The sequence below is a fragment of the Octodon degus genome, unplaced genomic scaffold, assembly GCF_000260255.1.
Source record: "Octodon degus isolate 3935 unplaced genomic scaffold, OctDeg1.0 scaffold00239, whole genome shotgun sequence".
NCBI lineage: Eukaryota > Metazoa > Chordata > Mammalia > Rodentia > Octodontidae > Octodon > Octodon degus.
The window spans coordinates 2,668,493-2,690,235 of NW_004524815.1; the positions used below are offsets into that span (position 1 = coordinate 2,668,493).

Below are 21,743 nucleotides of genomic sequence, written 5' to 3' on the forward strand. Positions count from 1 at the left end.
GGACCGTGTAGCGGGCCAGCTATACTAATCATGTCTGTAACTCCAGCTATGCAGGAAGATGAGGTGGGAGGATCCCAAAAGTCAAAGCCAACCTGAACGATTTAGAAAGACCCTGTGTCGATAGAGAGACAAATGGGGGGGGGTGAGAGGAAGGGAGGGAAGAACAGGGAGCAAGCTGGGGATGGAGCTCAGTGACAGAGGCCTTGTCTAGCATGGATGGAGTGCTAGGTTCAAACCTCAGTACTGAAAGAAAAGAAGCTGGAAGTGTAGCTCAGTGCTTATGCCATAGATTTAATCCTCACACACGTACACATTCATGCACGCACAAACTGAAAACAAAAGCCTCATCTGGTACATATACAATATAATACAATGAAAATATACAATGGTACATGTACAATGATATATACAATGAAAATAATCTTGCTATATGCAACGTTTATAGTGTCATTTTGAAATGATTATAGAGTGCATAATAAGGCACATGATGACATCAGTGTCTTTGGAAAGCAAGGTCTCCAGTACAAGGTTTCCAAGTGTAAAATCAAATAAGTAGGAAAAAAGTTTTAATATTTCACTAAAAAACCACCATGAAGTTACAATTCATATTTTTTTTTCTTCGTAAAAAATACAAGTGGATTCTAAGCCCTATTGCAAAACACCAGAAGAAACGACATCCCAGAAATAACGGGCTCTCCTGGTACTGCAGTGGCTCCTAAGCACACACGTGGCAGCCTCTCTGGGCAGAGGCAGGCGGCTCCAAGCACAGGGTGGTGCTGACCACACGGGCCCCATGCGTCCTGAGGTACCAGGAAGCGCTGAAGGATTTTGGGTCATGTCGAAAGGACATGCTGGCCAAGTCAAAGGGTCCTCTTTGGTTTGTTGTTTTGATTTTGGTCTTTTTGAGCCAGGGTCTCACTGTGCAGTTCAGGCTGGCCTTGAGGTCACTTTGCAGCCCTGGCTGGTCTCGAACTCACAACGATTCTCCTGTCTCATCTTCCCCACAGCTGGGATTACAGGCGTGTGCCGCCATGTGCGCCACCATGCCCAGCTCCGTGTGTTGTTAACAAAGCCACTCGATACTGTTACAAACTCTCACAATGGGAAAAGAGCAAGCATACACCCCACCTTTTCAGCATGAAATATAGTTCTTTTTTTTTTTTTTTCCAGAACCAGGGATTGAACTCAGGCCCTTGAGCTTGCCAGGGAAGTGCCTATTGTACTGAGCCATCTCCCCGGCCCCTTGAAATATATTTCAATATAGTGAAATAATTGATGATAGAAGGCTTTTATCAAAGCCCAACTAATGAATACAGAAAGAATGGCAAAATTTTCAGCATTTCACTACTTAGACTATTGGAATTAGGTGATAATCTTCTATGGAGAATTCTTTTTTATTTTAAGGGAAAAATTAAAACAGTTTCATGAGAAAATAATAGAAGAGGGCCAGCAAGCTAGCTCAGTGGACTAAGGGCCTGCTTAGGCAGGCACAGGACTGAGGCCCCATCCCCAGCACCACAAGCCTCGCCAGCCCCGACCCTGGGCACACCCAGCTAGCCACCAAGACTGGGCATGGTGGTGCACGCATGTAATCCCAGCACTGAGGAGGCTGAAAACCGGAGGATCACTATGAGTCTGAGCTGCGTAGTGAGACCCTCTACCCCATAATAATAAAAGAAAAAAATAGAATAACGATAAAAAATAATAGAATTGAATATCATTATCTTTAAAGTAGTAGCCCGTGTCTCGTCGTATGCTGAGCAGCATATAAAATATGGGCTTAAAAATTTCCCCAAACTATATTAACACAAATCTTTCTTTTCAATATTATGGAGAATGTTTAAATGGAGAGACAGGGCACAATTCTTAACAAAGCAAAAAAAATAATAATAATTAATTAATTAATTAAAATTTTAAAATAAACAAAATGGAGGGATCAAGTTGACACTGTGGGAAGCCAGTGGTGAGTCGTCCCATCAGGAACAGCAACCAACGAATCTGCTGAGTGTCTCTTGGTGAGATTCGGAGCGCGCAGGACACACACGACCCGCGCCCATGCTCGCCCCACCATGCTTCCCAGCCTAAGCCCAATCAAGTCTGTAGGTTAATCCGTGCTGGCCCCAACCCCAGGGTGTGCTGAGAGGCACCTGAGACTGGGCGTGGTGGCACCCGTCTGTAAGTAATCCCAGCTCTTGGGAGGCTAAGAGCAGGCAGATCACTGTGAATCTTATCTAGTAGTGAGACTCTGAATACCCAATAGACCCTTCCCTAAAATACAAAAAAAAAAAAAAAAAAAAAAAAAAAAAAAAGTCTACAGGCTAATAGTTCAAAGCAAAAAAGCAAATAGAGGAAAGTAAGAACTAGCCTTCTGAGGAAAGAGCCAATCAAATCAAGAACTGGGGCATTTATGGAGTACGCTGTGATTTTATTACAAATCAAGAAGAGTATAAAAGTATGTGGGAAGCTGGGCTGCTGCAGAACTTGAAATATTTGAAAAACAAAAGAGTCAAGTGGCAAACAGGCCTACTTGGGTCCTGATCCAAAGAAATCATGATTTTTCTTTTAATTTTGAGAAATCTGAAAGTAGATTTTTAAAGGATAATAAGAAAGTCCTTATTAATCAAAGATGACATAGCTTCAGTACTGATAAGATGACATGATTTCTAGGATTTGATTTTAAATATCCTAGCAAGCAAGAAGTACGGCTAGGTGGGGGTTGCTAGAGGAAATCAGTTTTGCCGAACACTGAGACCTACCGCAGAAGCCAGGCGAGGGAGTGCGCTGGTGGCTACACTTGTGCATAATGAGCAAGTTCCAGCGGCAGCGCGCGGAGGGAAGAGCACTTTCTCCGCAATGTACGAAGAAGACCTTCCCACTGGACACATCCTGGAGCATTCTGGGTTTGGAGCTCCCCGATCCCAGGTCCAGGGCATGGACCTGCATCAGATCTGAGACATCTCAGGTACTTGTTTCCCCTGGCCTTTCAAATCAGTACATTTCACAAACAGACAATGTACAAGAAGTACTCTTTGCTGTGATGTGTTGGTCATCACAAATAGGCCATGCAACGTGGGGGAACTGAAGATCTAATTTGTGCTAGTAGTTTAATCATTAATTTTAGGTAAATATACTGAAAAACTGTTAGATATGCCCAATGCCAGAAAATACATAGAATAAGTCACATAACCATATAGTAATGGTAATAAAGTTAATTGTCATTCACTCTTTAAAAGGTCATTTGGTAATTTGCATCAAGAATGACATATATATCTCAGTTTTAGGCATTGATCCATACAAATAATTTAAAAGAGGAAAACACCTTTAAAAATATTCATTGCTGGGCCGGCCAAATAGCTCAGCGGGTTAAAGCGCCTGCTTAGGCAGATGCAGGGGCTGGGAGTGCCCCTGGGGAGAGCTGAGATGGCGATTGAGACTGGGCGTGGTGGCACTCTCCTGTAATCCCAGCTCTTGGTTTGTTTTCTGTTTTTTGGTACTGGAGATAAACTCAGGACCTTGTGTTTGCCAGGCAGGCACTTAAGCCGCTGAACTCTCTCCCAAGTCCAATCCCAGCTCTTGGAAGGCTGTAAACAGGCAGATCACTACAAGTCCAATTTGGTAGTAAGACCCTGAAGACCCTTCCTTAAAATACAAAAAAAAAAGAAAAGAAAAGAAAAGAAAAGAAAAGAAAGAATGAATGAATGAAAGACAAAATAACAAAATAAAGTGATGTGTCTTCAAGCACCCTGGGCAGGACCCAGCCGCTCCTTCAGTAGCACAGTGAAGGACGACGGTTAACACAGCTAGCAGTCAGCTGGCTACCTAGCTCTTTCTCGCCGGCATACACTGGCCACGAGAGAGCAGGAACTCTGCTGTCACTGTAGTGCTGACAGTAGTTTCATTATGAGTATTTTTCAGATGGGTAGACGCGAACAATATTACAACAGTGGAGGAAGCTGTGGCCATCGGCTCCGCAGGTCTGCTGTGACTTGCGCCTCACTTCCCCACTGACTAAAGCATGTCTACGTGGGTGAACGTTTCCCTAAGGGATGTTCCTGAGTGTGTTCTAGGACGGGCAGCTTGAGATGAAAGTGAAATCATTAGTGATACTAAGTCCACAGCTCTGCTTTGCGGTGTTTCCTCTCAGATCTCTAGCCACAGTACTAGATTAACACGACTCACAACAACCCTTAGCAGTGGATTTTCACCCTATTTTACAAAGAGGAAGAACGGAAGCTCCAAACTGTTACTCATAACTAGCTAGTCAGAGAGGAAGCCCAAGTTGAGGTCCCACCCCTGACATGCATGCCTCCTGAGCTTTACCTCGCTGCAGAACTGAGTCCACCAGCTAGGACCAAAATAGCATGCACAGGGGACTGTAAAACCATCTCCACAAGGCAGGCTTTTCTAGAAATTCACTTTGACAGCAGAGGCCAGATCACAAGATTACAAGAGAAGGAACCAGAGGCTGGCACCCAAATCATGTAGCTGCTGGTTTTTTCCTGCCTACTGTCACTTTTTCACATGTTGTGCTTTGTTCTACTATGCTTTCTTTGAAAAGCAGATCACTTGGCAGAGTTCTGAGGCCTGTAGGTCCAAGAATCTCCACTAGGCATCTCATGTGCTGCCTGGTGTTCTTCCGCTAAACCCCTGAGACACAGAAGAGTAAAAAGAAAGTACTTCTCTTTTTACTTTTTCAAAGGCTTTCTAGACTCTCTGCCAGAAAAACAATGCAGGCAGTTCTGCTGTTTCAGGAAAGCAAACATAAGCATCTTTCTTGCTCTCGTAGGACACACTACTCTGGTTTTGTTTTTTTAATGCATTAGGTTGGCACAGAGTCTCACTCTGCAGCTCGGACTCAGTGATCCTCCTGTTTCCAGCCTCCCCAGTGCTGGGATTACAGGTGTGTGCCACCATGCCCAGACTCTGTGGACAGCTCAGCCTATCCTGGGGGCATGGCTCACGTGGCATGTGGTGCTGGGGATTGAACCACAGCCCCTGGGCTTGCCTAAGCTTGCCCAAGCAGGTGCGTTAGTCCACTGAGCTAGCTTGCCAGCCTGATACACTACTCTTAAACTTCTGTGTTCATCACTCACTTGAGAACTTGTCCAAATGCAAACTTCAAGGTCTTCCACTCACCCATGTGGGGTGGAGCCCAAGAGTTTGCGTTGTACACAGGTCCCCAGGGGAGGCTGATGCTACAGAAAGCCAACAGCAAGAAACTGAGCTGGCCTACAACTAGCTCACCTATAGGCAGGTGCTGTGGGAAAGCTGCCACATGCCAGCTAGCCCAGGAATGACCTTCACCTAGGCATCTGCAAAGTGGCTGATCTCCAGGGTGAGCGAGCAGGGAAGTAACAGCCTCTGTTTCAAGTCTGACTACCTCAGTAGGGGAGAGGAAGTGAGTGCAATCAGGCAAACTTGCTGCGGCAGCTCCTCATTTAGTAAGCCAATAAACTGGGCAAGTTTCAGCAGCTCCTTTCCCAGGGGCTCCCCCTGAGCTGATTCCCTCCAGAGGATGAAGGAGAAACACTGCCAATTAGAAGTATCAGGGAGAGCTCTGGAGCATGTGTGTACTCTGGTGAGGCCCTGAGCCACAGGGGAAATCAGGGAGCGCCCAACAGCCTGGATGATGAACAATTAGAAAGCAAGACAGGTAGACACCGAGGACCTGGTCCTGGAGGAGGATATTAAGACTCCGTGTGCTTGGAAACTGGAGCCTTGATGAGGAATTTCTGTGAACTGAAGAAAACATTCAGATGAGCTTAATTTCCCAGGAGGCTGCCTGATTAAACCATCATTATTGAGACTCTGTGTGCGACTGTGTGACTTGGGTAAAAGGCCGGAAGCCGCCTACTTAGCGGGCTGAGCCTGTGACAGGAGAGCCCGGCAAGACAGCCAGGGGCTGAAAAGGGAAATTCCACCCAAGGAGCTTGGGGTTAACAAATGGCCCTTCAGCAGCTGTCTTCATCAGAAGTATGTTTCCAGCATAGCTTCATGTTCGCATAAAGTCCCAAAGGAGCCACGCGGCCTCATCTGACTGAAGGGCCGTGAAACTCGCTACTTCCTTCTGTTTCTGGTCACTTGGTGGAGTGGGTGTCTTTCCTTCACATCTGGTCCACCTCTGCTTCTAGGAGTCTTCTGCATCCTGTCCACCCACGGCCAGTATTTACTTGCCAACTAGTCCACCCAACTCTCAGACTTCGATGCCCACTTGTAAACTTACTGTGACATATTTTAGTAAAATTTAGATTGTTTCAATGAAAGACAGGGCTTCACCAAAGTCCTATCTAGAAATGAAATACCTAACAATTGTGAAATGCACCAAACAGGCTTCAGTGAACAAGCAAATCACTAAAAGGCACTTTGCCCGGGACTGCCAGAGCTGCCGCTTCCGGGTCTGCTAATAAAGCCCACATCGTAAGAAGAGAGCAAAGAGATCCAACAGCAGAAGGGGAGTGGACTCTCAGCCAAGGGGGAGTTAGGATGCTACAGACAAATCCTGGAATTTGCGGAAATGAGAACAGAACTTAAATCCCATCTCTTCACTTTCTTGTTTTTTGACTTAAAAAAAATAACATTAGCTCAGTGTTCTCATCCAAAACTCAGTAAAATATGGGGGGGGGGAGAAGTTCTTCTAGAGGGTGGCAGGGATTAAATGAATAAAAATAGCAACCAATACGAGAGAGTCTCCACCTTGGCAAAAAGCTGGACTGCCTGGGATCAGCTTCACTCCCTCCTGTACCATCACTAACAGCACAGTTAAGGATTAATTAAAATTATAAAGAGCCACAAGGGAAGAGTAACAAGGAAAAGAGAGATCAATAAAGTTTTCAAAACAGTAAGTAGTAGGCTATAAGAGTGGAAACTAATTTGAGAGATAGATAGATAGATAGATTGATTGATTGATTGATTGATTGATATAGGTGAACAGACAGACAGATATGGCCTGGAACCTCTATCTCACAGACAGGAAATGTCAATAAAAATCAGCCATAACATCAGAGGGACTCATGGGCCCTTTTAGGATCAAGATTCGCCTAAAGTCTGAGGAACCACTGCAGGACTACATGTCCCATGCTACCTTAAAACACAGAGGTTATTCCAGGAAATATTGAGCCCAAGACTCTCGATGTATAGAGATACTGGATATCAAGAAGGAAGTCAAGGGCCGGGGAGATGGCTCAATGGAATAAGCGCTTCCCCGGCAAGCGCAAGGGCATGTGTTCAATCCCCGGTTCCACAAAAAAAAGGAGAGGAAGAAGAAGAGGAAGAGGAAGAGGAAGAGGAAGAAGAAGAAGAACAAGAAGAAGAAGAAGAAGTCAAGAGTTCAATCCCTGGTTCTGCAAAGAAAAAAAAAAGAAGAAGGAAGTCAAGCTCTCTAACTAAGAATGGGACAGAATGAAGTACTGATATGTAGAATGGAGAGGACTTCTTCATTCCCTTTACTGTCTTTTCTTCTTAACCTCAGAATGTTATAGAGAGCACCTCTTTAGTAAGCTGACTTGAGATAAAAGACCTAGAGCTGCAACACTCAGAGGTCCTCCAACAAAGGGCCAAGAGTATCCCATCTCAACACTGCATCGCTGGGCCTGCATTTGACAAGTTCATCTGTACCCACAAAAGGTTGTACAGGCTTCCGATCAGGATTTCAAATGTGTCATTAATTGGAAACAAACAATCAAGGCCCACTAGCATCTGACAAAGACCAGTGCAAAATTACGTAAGGTAAGGGCCAGCCTGATGGCTCAGCGGACTAAAGCGCCTGCTGAGGAAGAGCACAGCAGCTGGGGTTTGATCCCTGGCCTGCCAGACTGGCCACACTGAGCCGGTGATTGAGAATGGGCATGGTGGCACCCGCCTGTAATCCCAGCACTTGGGAGGCTAAACACAGGCAAATCGCTATGAGTCTGATCTACATAGTGAGAACCTATAGACCTTACAGATCCTGTACTAAATAAAGAAAAAAAAAATATGTAAGATGCCAAGGTGCAGTAAAAATTAAATTTCAAGTTGGACTCAAGGCTTGTCAAAGCAGATAGCCAAGGACTATCTGCAGAGGTCAGATCCTGAGGATTAAAATAAGTAAAGAGAAAGGTTAACCAGGAGAGTGATTTCTTAAAAAAAAAAAAAAAAGTGCTGTGTGTCCCTCTAACACTAGGAGGGGTGATATGGCCCCTGGTAGCTTTTCATCAAGAGGGACTTCCACCCAGCACAGTGGTGCAGGCCAGGCCCTGTAATCCCAGCACTCTGGGAGGCTGAGGCAGGAGGCTCAGAAGAGACCAGCCTGGGCAACTTGGCAACTTACCAAGACCCTGTCTCAGAATTTTTACAAAGGGGGTTGGGGCTGTAGCTCAGCGTGAAGGCTTTGTGTTCAAACTCCAGCACTGCAAGGGGCTCAGATTTTGTCTGCATGGCATTCCATCATTACTGGGCTCCCACTCATGGTCTCTGACTCGTCCGTGGAAGGGTTTCTAGCTGGAAGCCCGGCTGCGGGGACCTGGGACTGCGAAAGGAGGAGCAAAGAACAAATCGGCGGAGCACCACGGGCTGTGCGAAGAAGGAGCAGGTACCCAAAATGGGAGGGGGATGAGGCAGAGCCTCGTGGAGCCTACCTAAGGGATCGCCGGGAAGGAATGACAGAAACAACCCTGTGAACAAAGATCTGAGCGACTGAGCCTCAAAGAAACATGACCCAGAGAATCAAACAGCCACATGTACGGGGCAAGTAGGGGTCACCACTGGACCAGGACTCCATCCACACGAGCTGCAGCTCACCATGGTCAGGCGGGGCAAGCTTCAAGCCAAGCTCACAGCACTACCTCCTTTTTCCACTGCCTCCTCACGTGGCATCATTGGAAATGGGGTGCAGTAGGGATGCGATGGTGAGTGGGGAAGGCCTTGGGAAGGTGAGGGGTCACACCTCCTTCCTACTTCCTACAGCTCTGAGACCCTGCCAGCAAGCAGTGGTTTGCCCACTTTCTGCAATGTACTTACTACCGAATTTCCTGAGGGCTTGGTTTCTGTACTTCTAATCCTAAACTAAGGCTATACATAAAACTCTCTATTAAGAGCAATCAGAAGACCGTGGGCTGACCAAACTTTTGTGTAGGTAAAAGAAGTAAACCCATCCTTTTCACTCTAACAGGACAGGAAAGCACCGAAGTTTTCTTCCCTCTGTGCATGAGTTAGATATACTCGAAGCAGGCATAAAAACTAGTCAGGATAAAACAGACAATCAAAAAGAAAGCTTGCGCTGAGTGAAAAGCAGGTCAGGTCGGAAGGATCAGGGATTAGAAATAAGAACAACATAGTAGTACACATGGTCTGCGATGGTCTGGGATGCAGCCCTGACTGACCCTGTCCTACCTTCTGGGCCAAACACCTCCCCGCAGTGCGCGCAGAAGAAGTGCTCAGGGTGCCAGGTCTGGTTCATCGCCGTCAGCACCCGCTGAAACAGGCACAACAGAGACGTTAGAAGACGCCGGATGGCGTGCACCATGTCCCGGCTTCATGCGGATGGCAGCGCGCCGCAGGGCACGGGGTCACTTACGTCCAGGATGGGAGCCGCGCAGTAGGCGCAGCGAGGCGAGAACAGGTGGTGGTAGTCCCTGGGGCAGTAGGCCGCGCCGTTCCGCTCGAAGAAGGCACTGGTGCCAATCTCTTTTTTGCAGTGAGTACAGACGAAGTGCTCCGGATGCCACGACTGCCCCAGCGCATGGATCACCTGCCAGAGGGGTGACACAGAGCCCAACTTGACAGGGGCTGGAGGTCCGGAGGGCGCACAGCCCTGGAGGCGCTCTCCACACCACGATCCACCCAGGCAACAGCCTGCTCTTTTGCAACACGAGTTCAGACACCGGTTCCCCCGGAGGAGACTGTGGTCTGCAGGAAATGGTTTCCAAGGTGGTCTCTGATCAAAGCCTGCCGGTGTTTTCCGCTACTTTACACCTGCGGGAGTGGGAGTGGGGGTCGGGGGAGGAACATGGTGCCCACTGGGGACGGGCAGGAAGTGACTGCAGCCTGGGAGGGGGAAAGGCCAAATGCGCTTCCGCCCCCTTGCTCTGGGTTTCATCTGTCATCCCTCGCAGTCTGTCTCAAGTCCCCGTTTCAAACTTGTGTTAAAGGATGATACAGACCAAGTCTGCAGCTCGCACTGAAGGCCACCCTCAGTTGTAACAGCCAGTGTAGAACAGAAATGATTGAACAAGGGAGCAGTGAGAAAGGTATCCCAGGAAAGCTGGAGCAGAAATTGAACGAGAACTCAAATTCAAGAGTTAGGGTCCTGCTGGGGTCAAACCTTACACACACCGATTTCTAGACCTCTGGCACCAGCGGAAGTGTCTGCGTGAGGTTTCCTCTTTACAAAGGAAAGAGGAACAGAATCTCCTTGAAAGGCCAACAGGACCATTACAGGGGAAGTTACTTTAGGATTAGGGTTCGGGGCTTAGGGTTAGGGCTAAAGGATTAAGGTTAGAGTTAGAGGGTTAGGGAAGGGCTAGAGCTCAGGTCAATGCCCAGAGCACTGTGCAATGGTCAGTGATTATTAGTGATTACTAAATGCTTTAGGGAGAAGAGCCACCCTTCACAGGACTGACGCAGGCACTGGGGTTGCAGCACCAGCACCCAGGCTCGTCCCACCTTCCCGGCGATCAGTTTCTGGCAAGAAGCACAGTGGCCCTTGGGCACGGTGGCAATGCCGAGGTCCTGTAGCTCCTGTTCCAGGCCTCCAAGCATGGAGTCCAGAGATTCGCTGTGATCCTGCTTTCCTGGTAAGTGTTTCTTGCTGGTATCTGGTTTCACTGCAATCTGTTGTAAGGAAAGATCTGCCTTCAGGCTTTTTATCCTCACTGGTGGGGAGACTACGCCACCCCACAGGCTCAGCCCTGCAGGCCCACCTGCTGTTCTCCTCGCCTTCCTCCAAGGCACAGAAGAATCCAGCATTTTCACACCCACAAAAGGGCTTTCACTTGTGTCATTCTAAATACCTCAGCCCAAATGAAATTTAAACAACATTTCACTATTTGTAGAAAATTGAGCTTATAAGATGATGCCTTTCTATCTCTTATAAAGACCCCTACATTTTTCTCTTCTTTTTTGGGGGGTTAACGGGAATCCAACTCAGGGCCTCACACCTGTCAGGCAGGTGCTGCTCCACCCCTAAAAGCCCCAACCATATCTTTCTTGTATTCAGCTATTCATCCACACTTGCTGAGCACCTTGGCTGTGCCAGTCTCTATGTCAGGGGCTGGGAAGAAAGCCAAGACCGAGTTTCTCCTCGGGTAGGATTTGCTTTCTGTGGATGCTGCATCATAAACAATTAAAGATGCATATGGCGCAGTGTCAGGTAAGGAAAACAGTGCCTTTCACATGAGGACAGAAGAGGAGAGGACAAGATGGTAAGGAGAAGTGATTTAGGTGGGGGTGAGCCGAGCAGGCTCCCCTCAAAAGAGGTGGTCAGCAGGTCTGTGGGTGATACTGGGAGACCCCAAAATATTATGTGTGGTGAAAGCATTCCAGGGGGAGAAAAGGCCCTGGGAAAGGCAATGACTCAGTGCATCAGGGCAGCCAGGATGTCAGCGGGACTGGGGCAGAGGGGACAGATAGACAGGGCGCTGAAGATAAGACAGTGGTCACCCCAGAGCCTGGTGGAGAAAGCTTAGGTATGCTCGCAGGCGACAGGAAGCACTGATGGAGTCAGCAAGACCATTGCATGATGACATAGGGGAGTGTTGTGGGGGGGAGACCATTGCGTGATGACGTTGGGGAGTGTTGTGGGGGGTGGTGAAAGAACATGGTCAGATAAGACTTGCTGATGGATTGGATGTCTGGAGCAAAACTCCAAATGATTACAAGCCATTCAAAGGAAGATCCTCAGATTACAAAATGAAGATGCCTAATTGATCCTCCATCATTTGGCATCCTGATTCCAGCTCCTTCTGTGCTGTTCTGGCTGGGCTGGGCTCCATCCACCCAATGCTCTGCTGAGCCGCAAGCTACTCTGGAACTCTACCTCCCACACTGCACACACAGACTTGCGCCTTCTCCTGCCCACCCACTGCCCTCACTGTCCCTTTCCAGCCAGCCTTTTGTTATGCGGTACATGGCCTCCTTGTTGGGGGAGCCCCATCCCAGAAGGTGGGTGATCTGTCATTGCCCACCCCGGGGTTCCTACTCACTCTGCTTCCTGCCCAGAGTGACCTCACAGTACCTATCCAGTCCTAACCCTCATTTCCCTTCAAGCCACTCTGGCACTCCGACAAGTTTCTTTGTCCTCTGTTACATAATATTCATTTTTCAAGAAGACACCTTGCATTAAGATTGAACAATGCCAGGACACGTGCTAAATCAATTAGAAAACACACTGTACACCTCACCATGTAAATTTCTTCTGTCTTCAGATATACAGCACAAGGACCAGCGCACCCAGCTTACTGTGGACGCGAGCTAAGCAGAGCACATTAGCCATGAAGAAAATGTTCTGTGCTGACTCATTTGTTCCTAGTGAGAGACTCACCATGTGTTGGCCACCGCAGAGCACTGGGGGTGCAGGAGTGAGCCCCGAAGATGGGGTTTCTGCCTCCCTGATCACACACGTGGTTAAGTTCTGCCTTACAGTTATTTTGTAGTGCATGAATGTATACCAGATCTTCCAACCAGATTTAGAATAACTGAATTCTCTACTTCAAGAACTCCAGATCGATTTCCTTGATCAGCCCCGAAGCTCACTTATCTGATTTCCATCCCCTGCCAGGGCCTGCGAGCTCGTGCTCTGGGCCCAGATGCAGCAGCCAGGAAGCCCACGTGTCTCAACCCGGGCTCCTGCACCTGGCCTCCCTCCTTCGGTCCCAATTGCCCATCAGCCCATCTTGCTCCCCAGCTTCTCTGTGACAGCCCTTCTGCATCCCAGGGCTCAGGGCTGTCTCCGACAGCAGGACCTCTCTTCTTAGCTCTGGGTGTTCAAGCCTACACACTCCTCACACTGCATCGCAGCTACCTGCCCGCCTCTCTGCGGAAGTCTGCAGAACGTCTCTAAACCTGGCCGTGTGCCCGTGTGTTCTGGCAAGCCCCATACCCCACACCCTGTGAATGGCACATAGGCTTATGCCCAAGCGTATCTCAAGCTACCTGGGTGCAGGACTGATTATCTTATCTTCCGGGTCCACACAGCACATGACGCAAACCTGGATTCCCTCACTGAGTTAATCTGGGAAATCAACAGTCACTTGAAATTCCTGAGCTGGAGAGTTCAGGGCACAAGGACTCCTGGTGCCCCCACGGCCCTGCAGGTCACTGGCCACCCACACTCACCTCGGCCTGCATGTCGTTCAGGTGGGCCATGAGCTCCTCCAGCTGAGCGGCCGCTGGGGTCTTAGCAGGTGCTGGCAACTCCTTTGGCGCTTGAACTTTGCTACAGATAGAGGGAAAAATCTTACTAACGTGTCCAAACTCAGGTAAATGTCAAGTCACACATACACTACCACAAAACACAATTTTAACTATAAACCTTTTAGGTGTGAATCTAAAACCAGAGATAGACAGTATGTAAAAAATAGTTACTAGAAGAAATATCTCACAGGCTCTGCTGGGCGTCTGCCTCCATCTCTCCCCGAGCATCTCAAAAAATAGCCACTGCTCTCAGGCATAAGACGGGAGCCAATAGGCGAGTAGCTGTCAAGCCTGGCCTCGCTGGCTGCCAAGTGCCAGCAGCCTCTGGACAAGCTTTGAAGCCACGGGGCTGAGCGTTTAGTTTTAATAGAACTGTTGTTGAAGTATAACGTACTGTAGCTCCTCTCAGTTACTGTCAGGAAAAATTTTTAAACCAGTAAGACTGTAGCGCGAGCACCACCGATCTACGCCTGGAGCCAGCTCCGCGCCTGCCCCCTTCCCACTGCCCACCGCTGCTTCCCCACGCAGCTCTGACTACCCCAGAGCCTCACACTATTACCATCCAGCTTGCACAGAAGAGCTTTGCAAAGGCCTGGTATGTATTTAGATGACTATGTGGTGCTGAGTTCATATTTATGTAACTAAATAAATTATGAATCAATAAAACTTTGGGCTCAACAAATACACATTTTGAGGGCCTGTATAGCCATTAGTAAAACTGTGCTTGAGGAATTAAAATAGGGCCCAACAAATTCTAAAAAGTAAGCCATATTCATAGACTGCAGTGGATAAAAGTAAAAAATCAACCTTTATAAATACTGACTTACAAAAAGTTTCTAAGTAATTATTGGAATTTTTAAAATATTAAACTGAATTTTAAACTATTTAGATGTACCAAAGCGAGAACCCATGCGCACACACACATACACACACCCACACCACCCCCCACACACACAGAAACACACACATATCCTCTTAGAGTTTAAAGCAATATATCATTGAATGGAAAAAAGATAAGAATAATAAGGAGAAATAAGAAAGAAAAATAAGCAAAATTTACAAGTCAAGGACCTAAAACAGGTCCAGGAAGACAGCTCAGCAGTCTAGGCACCTGCGTGGCAAGTGCAAGGACCCAGGTTTGATCCCCAGCACCACGTGCCATGCTGGCTGGGCTCCATGTAGGCCACCGAAACCGGGCGTGGTGGCACACTCCTGTTATCCCAGCACTGGGGAGACTGTGACAGGAAGATCACTACGAGTCCAAGCTGCATAGCAAGACCCTGTACTAAATAAAAACATAAATAAAAAGAATCTAAAACAACCCTGGAGCCAAACTGTAATAAAAGAGAAAGGTAATAGAGCAGAACACAGGGGAAAACATGACAGCTTTCAGGAAGCGGCATAGAAAACGAAGTACAAAATGGCCCAGCAGTGAATGAAAGGATGTTCGCTACCTTTAGCTGTTAGGGAACACAGATCAAAATTACCTGGAGTGTCCGCCTCACACCAGTCAGAATGGCTGCCAGGGACTGGAATGAGCCCTGTGACCAGGCGCGGGGTAGGCAGGTTTCTACCCCATTGGTGGAACCCTATTTAGTACGGTCACCATGGGAATCCACAAGGAGGCGCCTCCAAAGGCTAAAATGACATCTCCTAAAGCTGCATCATTTGATCCAGCTGTACCGCTCGCTGGTACACTGCCAAAGAATTATATTTCCAAAGAACTAAAGGCAGCATAGGATAAAGGTACACGCAACCCATTTTACAGCAACACCATTCACAGTAGCTAGCTGTGGAAACAGACAGCTATGCATCAACACAGAAGCAGGCAAAGAAACCGTGACATGCATCACACTTGCTATTACATAGGAACTATAATGCATGTAATACATGCATTACATATATATATATATGTATATTCAGCTATAAACAAAAACAGAATCGTGTCTTTTGCAGGCAAATGGCTGATGGAAACCATCGTGTTAAGCAAAAGAAGTCATCCCAGTTAAATATCACATGTTTTTCTTATACAGTCAATCTAGAACTACAACTAGTTAATGAATTAATTAAGAGTTGATAGGAAGCTAAAAATAGCCCTTCAGTTTGGTGGTCTAAACACCTGCCTGGCAAGCGCAAGGACCCGGGTTTGATCCCCGGTACTGCATGCTGTGCCAGCTCCAGAGCCCCAGGCACACTGAGCCGGCCACCAAGACTGGGTGCGGTGATGCACGCCTGTAATCCCAGCGCTGGGGAGGCTGAGACAGGAGGATCACTAAGAGTCCAAGCTGCGTAGTGAGACCCTGTACCAAATAAATAAATAAATAAATTTTATAAAATAAAACAGAGATGAGGAAGAAGAGGAGGTTGGGGGAGGCAGGTGGCCGGGGAGGGGTAATGCGGCTGAAAATAATCCAAGCACATATGTGCCTGCACCAATGTACTAAAAAGAATCTCATTATTCTGTCTTACTAACATGGACCCATAAAAAATTCCTTACAAGTACACAGAGAAGCACAGAATATTACCCCATTAATTTTGTGAATATCACAAAGTTGATACCAGAAAGGAACAGTGCTCATGTATGTGTGAGGAACATAGGCACAAATGAGAGACCAACAAGGACAGAGGGAAAGAAGCTGAAGTAAAAATAGCACAAGTGTGGATTTTAGAGCTCGAGGGCAGCTAGTGTTTATCCCAATTACCCAAACTGGTTCACCGTTAGGGAAAGGATTAATATAACTTATTCTACTAACAATAAGAACACATTATACATATAATGACAGGTGCTGAAAAACGATGGAAAGCAAATTTAACTATCAGCACTATTGTTGAAGACTGAAGGGGGAAAATGACATAACCTGATACAATGTGTCTACAAGCAATCTATGCCAAACTCATTTGATAATCAAGTACTAAACGTATTTCGAATTAAGGGATAAGTAGACTACTATTCTTTCAATTATTTAATAGTTAAAGTAAAATAGCAATACATCACTTATTTGTTACGGGGTGTTGCTATGGAGCTCAGACTCCTAGTGATCCTCTTGTCTCAGCCTCCCGGCACTGGGATTACAGATGTGTGCCACCACGCCTGGTTGTGGTGGCCAGCAGGTGTGCCCGGGTTCCGGGGGCCGGCGCGACATGCACTACTGGGGATCAAACTCAGATCCTTGTGCTTGCCAGGTCTAACCGCAGCTTAGACCACCGAGCTATCTCCCCAGCCAAAAATTATATATTTTCAAGAAAGCAAAACACTCTTTTATTTTCTTTTAAAATAGACGATGTGATCACCAGCCTAGAAAATACAAGACGTATGATCAATGGTGAAAAGCTACAAGAATACAATGACACAACAGCTTTCTGAATAAAAACAATTAAAAAAATTCAATGAGTAAAAGAAAACCTTTCCATAACCCTGACAAAAATTCTAAAATATGTATCAAAAATGTATAAGATTTCTGTGAAAAAGCACTGACAGATATGAAGCACTTAACTAAAAATAGGCAAGAAAAAAGAACTCTGAACTGAAGTTTAAAAAAGACATGATAGAGCAAACCTCAAAATTTTAAACTTAATATTTCAGCAAACAATATTCAAAATTTTGGAAAAACATCTCCAGGTCAATGATAAAAAGCACACCAGTAATCCTAGCACTCGGAATCCTGAGGGAGGAGGACTGCCATGAGTTCGAGGCCAGCCTGGGCTATGTAGTGAGTTCAAGGGTAGAACTGCAAAGTGAGACCCTGCCTCAAAAGCAAAACAAAACAAAACAAAAATTCCAATTATTAGAAATATGCTCAATTTCATTTAAATAACCAGCGTAAGACAATGAGATATTGATTTTTACTTAGTAGTCAAAATTTTAAGTTTGACAGTATACAGTATGGGCCAAAGTCAGGCTTGTACTTATGCATACATATTTATATGTACCATGGTTAGTTATATAGATTTATTAAATCCTTTCCAAGGCAGCATCTACCAGTATTTCAGATGCATACAGCAATTGTTGATTCAGCAATTCTCTTCTAAGATTGTACTGTAGAGAAAAGTTAGACATATATACAACACATACATATATTAATGAAGAAGTTCTGCTTTTTGAGCAAACTGAAAATAAACTACATGGATTCATAGTCAAATAAATTAAATAATTCATCCAAGATAGAGAATAAACTACAACCACTAAAAACTAATTGCAGACACAGATTTGCATGGTCTGAGAAAGATATACTATTAAATCAAGACAGCAAAGCTCAGAATAATCTGAAAATTATCATCTGATAGTTGGTTTCAGGAAGAAGAGATGGTATCTATTTCCCCTTTATACTTCTGAGTTCTTTTGACTTTTTACACACAATGAGCTTATGAAATAATTCTGTATCTTAAGTTGCATTTTCAAACCAATTCAAGGATCACCTACTCTAGAAAAAGAGTGACGTATGCACCAACACAGTGTGTGGTGGCCAGAACAGTCAGCTGCCACCCACATGGCTGCCTCAGTTGGCACCTGTGCATGACACACCCAGACAGGAGTGTGTAAGCAACCATCAGCCATTTTCATCCACAGGAAATTCGGAGATGCTTCTGTCAAATTGTTTTAAAATGTAACTGTGTAGGGTCTGGGGAGATGGCTCAGTAGAATAAGTGCTTGCCTGGCAAGAGCAAGAGTCTGAATTGAATCCTTGGTTCTGCCAAAAAAAAAAAAAAAAAAGAAAGAAAAAAGAAAGAAAGAAAAGAAAATATAGCACTATACATGTTAAATGTAAGAAGTGTGAAAACGGCAGATATGGAAAGAAGAAACCATACGGAATCTCTGTCTCGGGAGGCGACTGCTTTACATATCTGATATTGTCACAGTTGTTTATGATTATGTGTGAGTATAGAAATGTTAGATGACTTCATATCGTCACATGGAGCAGCGCAGACACAGCAGCTGGTGTGCTGCTGAGGGACTCATCGGCCACGGAGAGCTTCGCACGGCTCCTCTTTGAATCTTCACAACGTTATCCGCGAGGTGCCATCGGCTCAGGCGACAGTTCTGGGGCCACAAGAAGTTAAATCTTTTCTCTACATACTACAGGAGAGAAATCACAGAGCCCGGGCCTGGACGCGGCAAAGTTTGTGTTCTCTATCTTTCAAAATGCTATATGGTTCTCAACTATATAATGTACTCTAATTTATGGAACCAAATTTATTGTTGGGCATGGGGACTTCTAAATTTTTACTATTGCAAAGAGTACCGCTAAGGAAGTATTTACACACATGAGTGATTCTTGCCACGGAGTAAAATTTAAAAAGTGGAACCACAAGAAAAGTAGTAGTTACCTACTTCATGGCAGGCAACTGAGGCTGGCATCCCATATGAACGTGAGCCAGGAGAGCCGAGCTACACAGGCAAGCCAATACGCAATCGCTGTCTGTCTGTCTGTCTCTGTCTCTGCTTCCCTCTCTCTGTCTCTCTCTCTCTGTCTCTCTGTCTCTCTCTCTCTCTCTCTCTCTCTCTGTCTCTGTCTCTGTCTCTGTCTCTCTCCACACACACACACACACACACCCTGATGCAAATCCACAAATAATTCTAAGCATTTATTGACCAGCAAAAAAAGTACACAGAAGATACTTGCCTTAAGAAAAACGGGCTGTGTTCTAATCACTTACTCATTCTTTAATATTTAACAAATGGACAATGTAAAAGGAAAATGGCTACCTTTCTCTCTTAAGATACAAGTTTGTCTTTGAAGCATAGCACAGCCCTCTGCCACATGCTCTTTTTGTTTGTTTTTAAATCTGAGAACAAATGGTTGGGACACCCAGGTAACTGATTCACGTCTGGGAAGCCCCTAGCAGGACAGAGCTCAGCTGCCTCTCAGACTCCTTCCGTCCCAGGGCCTCGGCAATTGGGGCGCTGCGCATGCTCCTGGGTAGGTGTGCGGGAGTACCGCTGGGACAATGCGTTGCCTTCTCGGCCCGCCCCTCATGAACCCTTTCCGCCTTACACTTGGGGTACACTTATACTTATCGAAAGACTCCCCACAGGCTTTTAAGTAGCGTCCTAGTTGCAGCACGTGAAGGAGAAATCGATCCTCGTAGAATACTCTAACAGCAATTGAATCAACACTGTAATATTCTAAATAAGAAATGAGACCTTGAAGAGCTGACGATTATGAACTAAAACGCCAAGCAGGACACACACCTGAAGAGAGAGAAGCCTCAGAACAGAGGTCCTGGGATTTGTCCCCTCGCCTTTTGAAGTCAGTAAAAATTCTCTGCCACGTCACCAACAGAAACCTCACTTCATTACTTAAGAGATTTCTATAATGCAAAGCACAAGATGTCCACTGGAAAGAATCTAGACTTCTTAAGTAAAGGGGTGCACCGTGCTAGAGATCCCCCATTTGTTTCTTCTATTTTTATGTGTTTTACCTTTCTATTGTTTCCAAAGTTATTATTTTCATTCATGTTCATTTAGATACAGTTCTAGGGGGCTGGGGAGATGGCTCAGTAGCATGAGCGCTTCCCTGGCAAGTGCAAGGGCCTGAGTTCAATCCCCGGCTCCGCCAAAAAATAAATAAAATAGATACAGTTCTAAGTTACTGTTCACACTGCTATTGACATATAACTGTTAAAAATACTATTCCTGGACCAGGATGTAGCGCTCTATTCAGCTGGCGTTAAACGTGTCCGAGACGTAATTCAAGCAAAGTTCCTTTAATTTAAGTGGGCCAGCGTCTAGGCAGAGGCAGGCGCCAGCCTCAGCGTCCTATCTGTGCAAGCGTGCTTTTCAGGCTGAGTGACAGCAGCCTCAGGGGTTATAAACGTTTGCGCCGTCTTTGTGAATGATTTATATTGCTCTCGCATACATCCGCACATCACAGGTATGGTTCAGTAACGGAGAATATCCGGCAAGGTCCGGACAGGAAAACACGAACCACTTTGAGCAAACCAAAGGAATCTGACCCAGAACTTGATTACGTGCACGACGGGAACAGCTCAGAGTGAAACAGTGCGCAGGTAGCACGGAGCCCACCGCCGCAGGAAGCCGTCGAGTGCCACCGGTGCTGAGGAAAGAGGCGGAGCGGCCGCAGCGCGGGCACAGGGAGCGCCCCGGGCCGGCCCTGCTCGCAGAACTCGCGGGGATGCAGCCCGTGGCAGACAGCAAGCGCAGGGGCGCGTGCACTTCTCTGCCCCGTACCCTCAGCCTTTCCACCAGGCCTCCACTAGGGCCCGCCTGAGAACCAGCGCCCCAAGCTTGGAGAGCGCAGCCTGCAGGGTCGCCCTCGGGGATACGGGAGGGGAACCGGGCAGCATCCTGTCGTGCAGGGAGCAGTGCCCTCGAGTTAGTAGGGCCGCGCCATCAGTTGGTCGCAGGGCCAGGAGACCGCAGGGTGGTGTTGCTCTGGCTGGTTCTGTGTTACATATGTACGTGTCTGCTGGGTCCCAATTGAAGTCGTGGCTTCCCTGGCTTATGGAAACCCACTTTTATGAGAGCCCCACGTGCATCAGGCATTGACTTCTTGGCATTTTATTTTGCTTTGATTTTTCACTGGGGCAGAGAAGGGGACCACCAGGGGAAAATCCTCACCAGCAACTTCCTGAAATTGGAACAGACTGCTAATGTACACACTGTATCACTAAACTGCCTCCCTCTCACTGAAGTAGAAAGTGCCCTCAAGCGGAAAGTTTCCAAAAGAATTCCGTAAAAGTCCTTCCCCCGTGCTTGTCTCCCGCATCTGCTCTGTAGCTGTGACATGGAGCCTAAGGCAACGTCGCGCGGTCTTCATGCAGCATGTGTACAACTTTGCTCTCCACATTGTGAGCCCTTCATTTGGCGTCAGAAACTGAAAGCTCTCACTGAGAAGTGAGGAGGTCTTTTTGTTATTTCAGTATCAATTCTGTTTTGGCTAAGAGGAACTCCAGGAATGAGTCTGCTGCACTATGTAACTTTTACAAAAAAAAAAAAAAAAAAAGAAATCCCTCAGTCTGGATGAATTCTGAGCAAATAAAGAAGTACACACACATTAGCCTGCAATGCTTTCTACCTACAGGCAGCTCTTGTCTTCTGACATAGCTGGAATCTTTTGTGAGTTTCTTCACGTGTGTTTTCTCTTTAGTGAACTGGAGCATGAGCTCAGGAACGGAGGGGCAAAGCATGTGGAGTCTCGGACCATTACACCTTTTCAGGTGGAAAAGGAACAGCGGAGCCCACCAGCCTGCACAGCCCCTCTGCAAGCCAGGGGCCTTGCGCAACTGCCCCAAGGCAGCGGGGCAGAGTTCTTCCTCTGCCTAGACTAGGTGAAGAGGAGGAGGAGGAGGAGGAAGAGGAAGAGGAGGAGGAGGTGGAGAAGAAGGAAGAGGAAGAG

General features: G+C 46.6%; 1 protein-coding gene across 1 annotated transcript in view; it reads right to left on the bottom strand.

The window, feature by feature from the left end:
* Window positions 1–21,743, bottom strand: part of Lpxn (leupaxin) — a 40,597-nt gene that overhangs the window by 3,797 nt on the left and 15,057 nt on the right. Inside the window, exons 4-7 of the mRNA XM_004645782.2 lie at window positions 13,309–13,408; window positions 10,639–10,806; window positions 9,551–9,724; window positions 9,367–9,448 (exon numbers count right to left, since the gene is read on the bottom strand). Of these exons, the coding sequence (XP_004645839.1) occupies window positions 9,367–9,448; window positions 9,551–9,724; window positions 10,639–10,806; window positions 13,309–13,408 (524 nt within the window). The remainder of the gene's footprint in view (window positions 1–9,366; window positions 9,449–9,550; window positions 9,725–10,638; window positions 10,807–13,308; window positions 13,409–21,743) is intronic.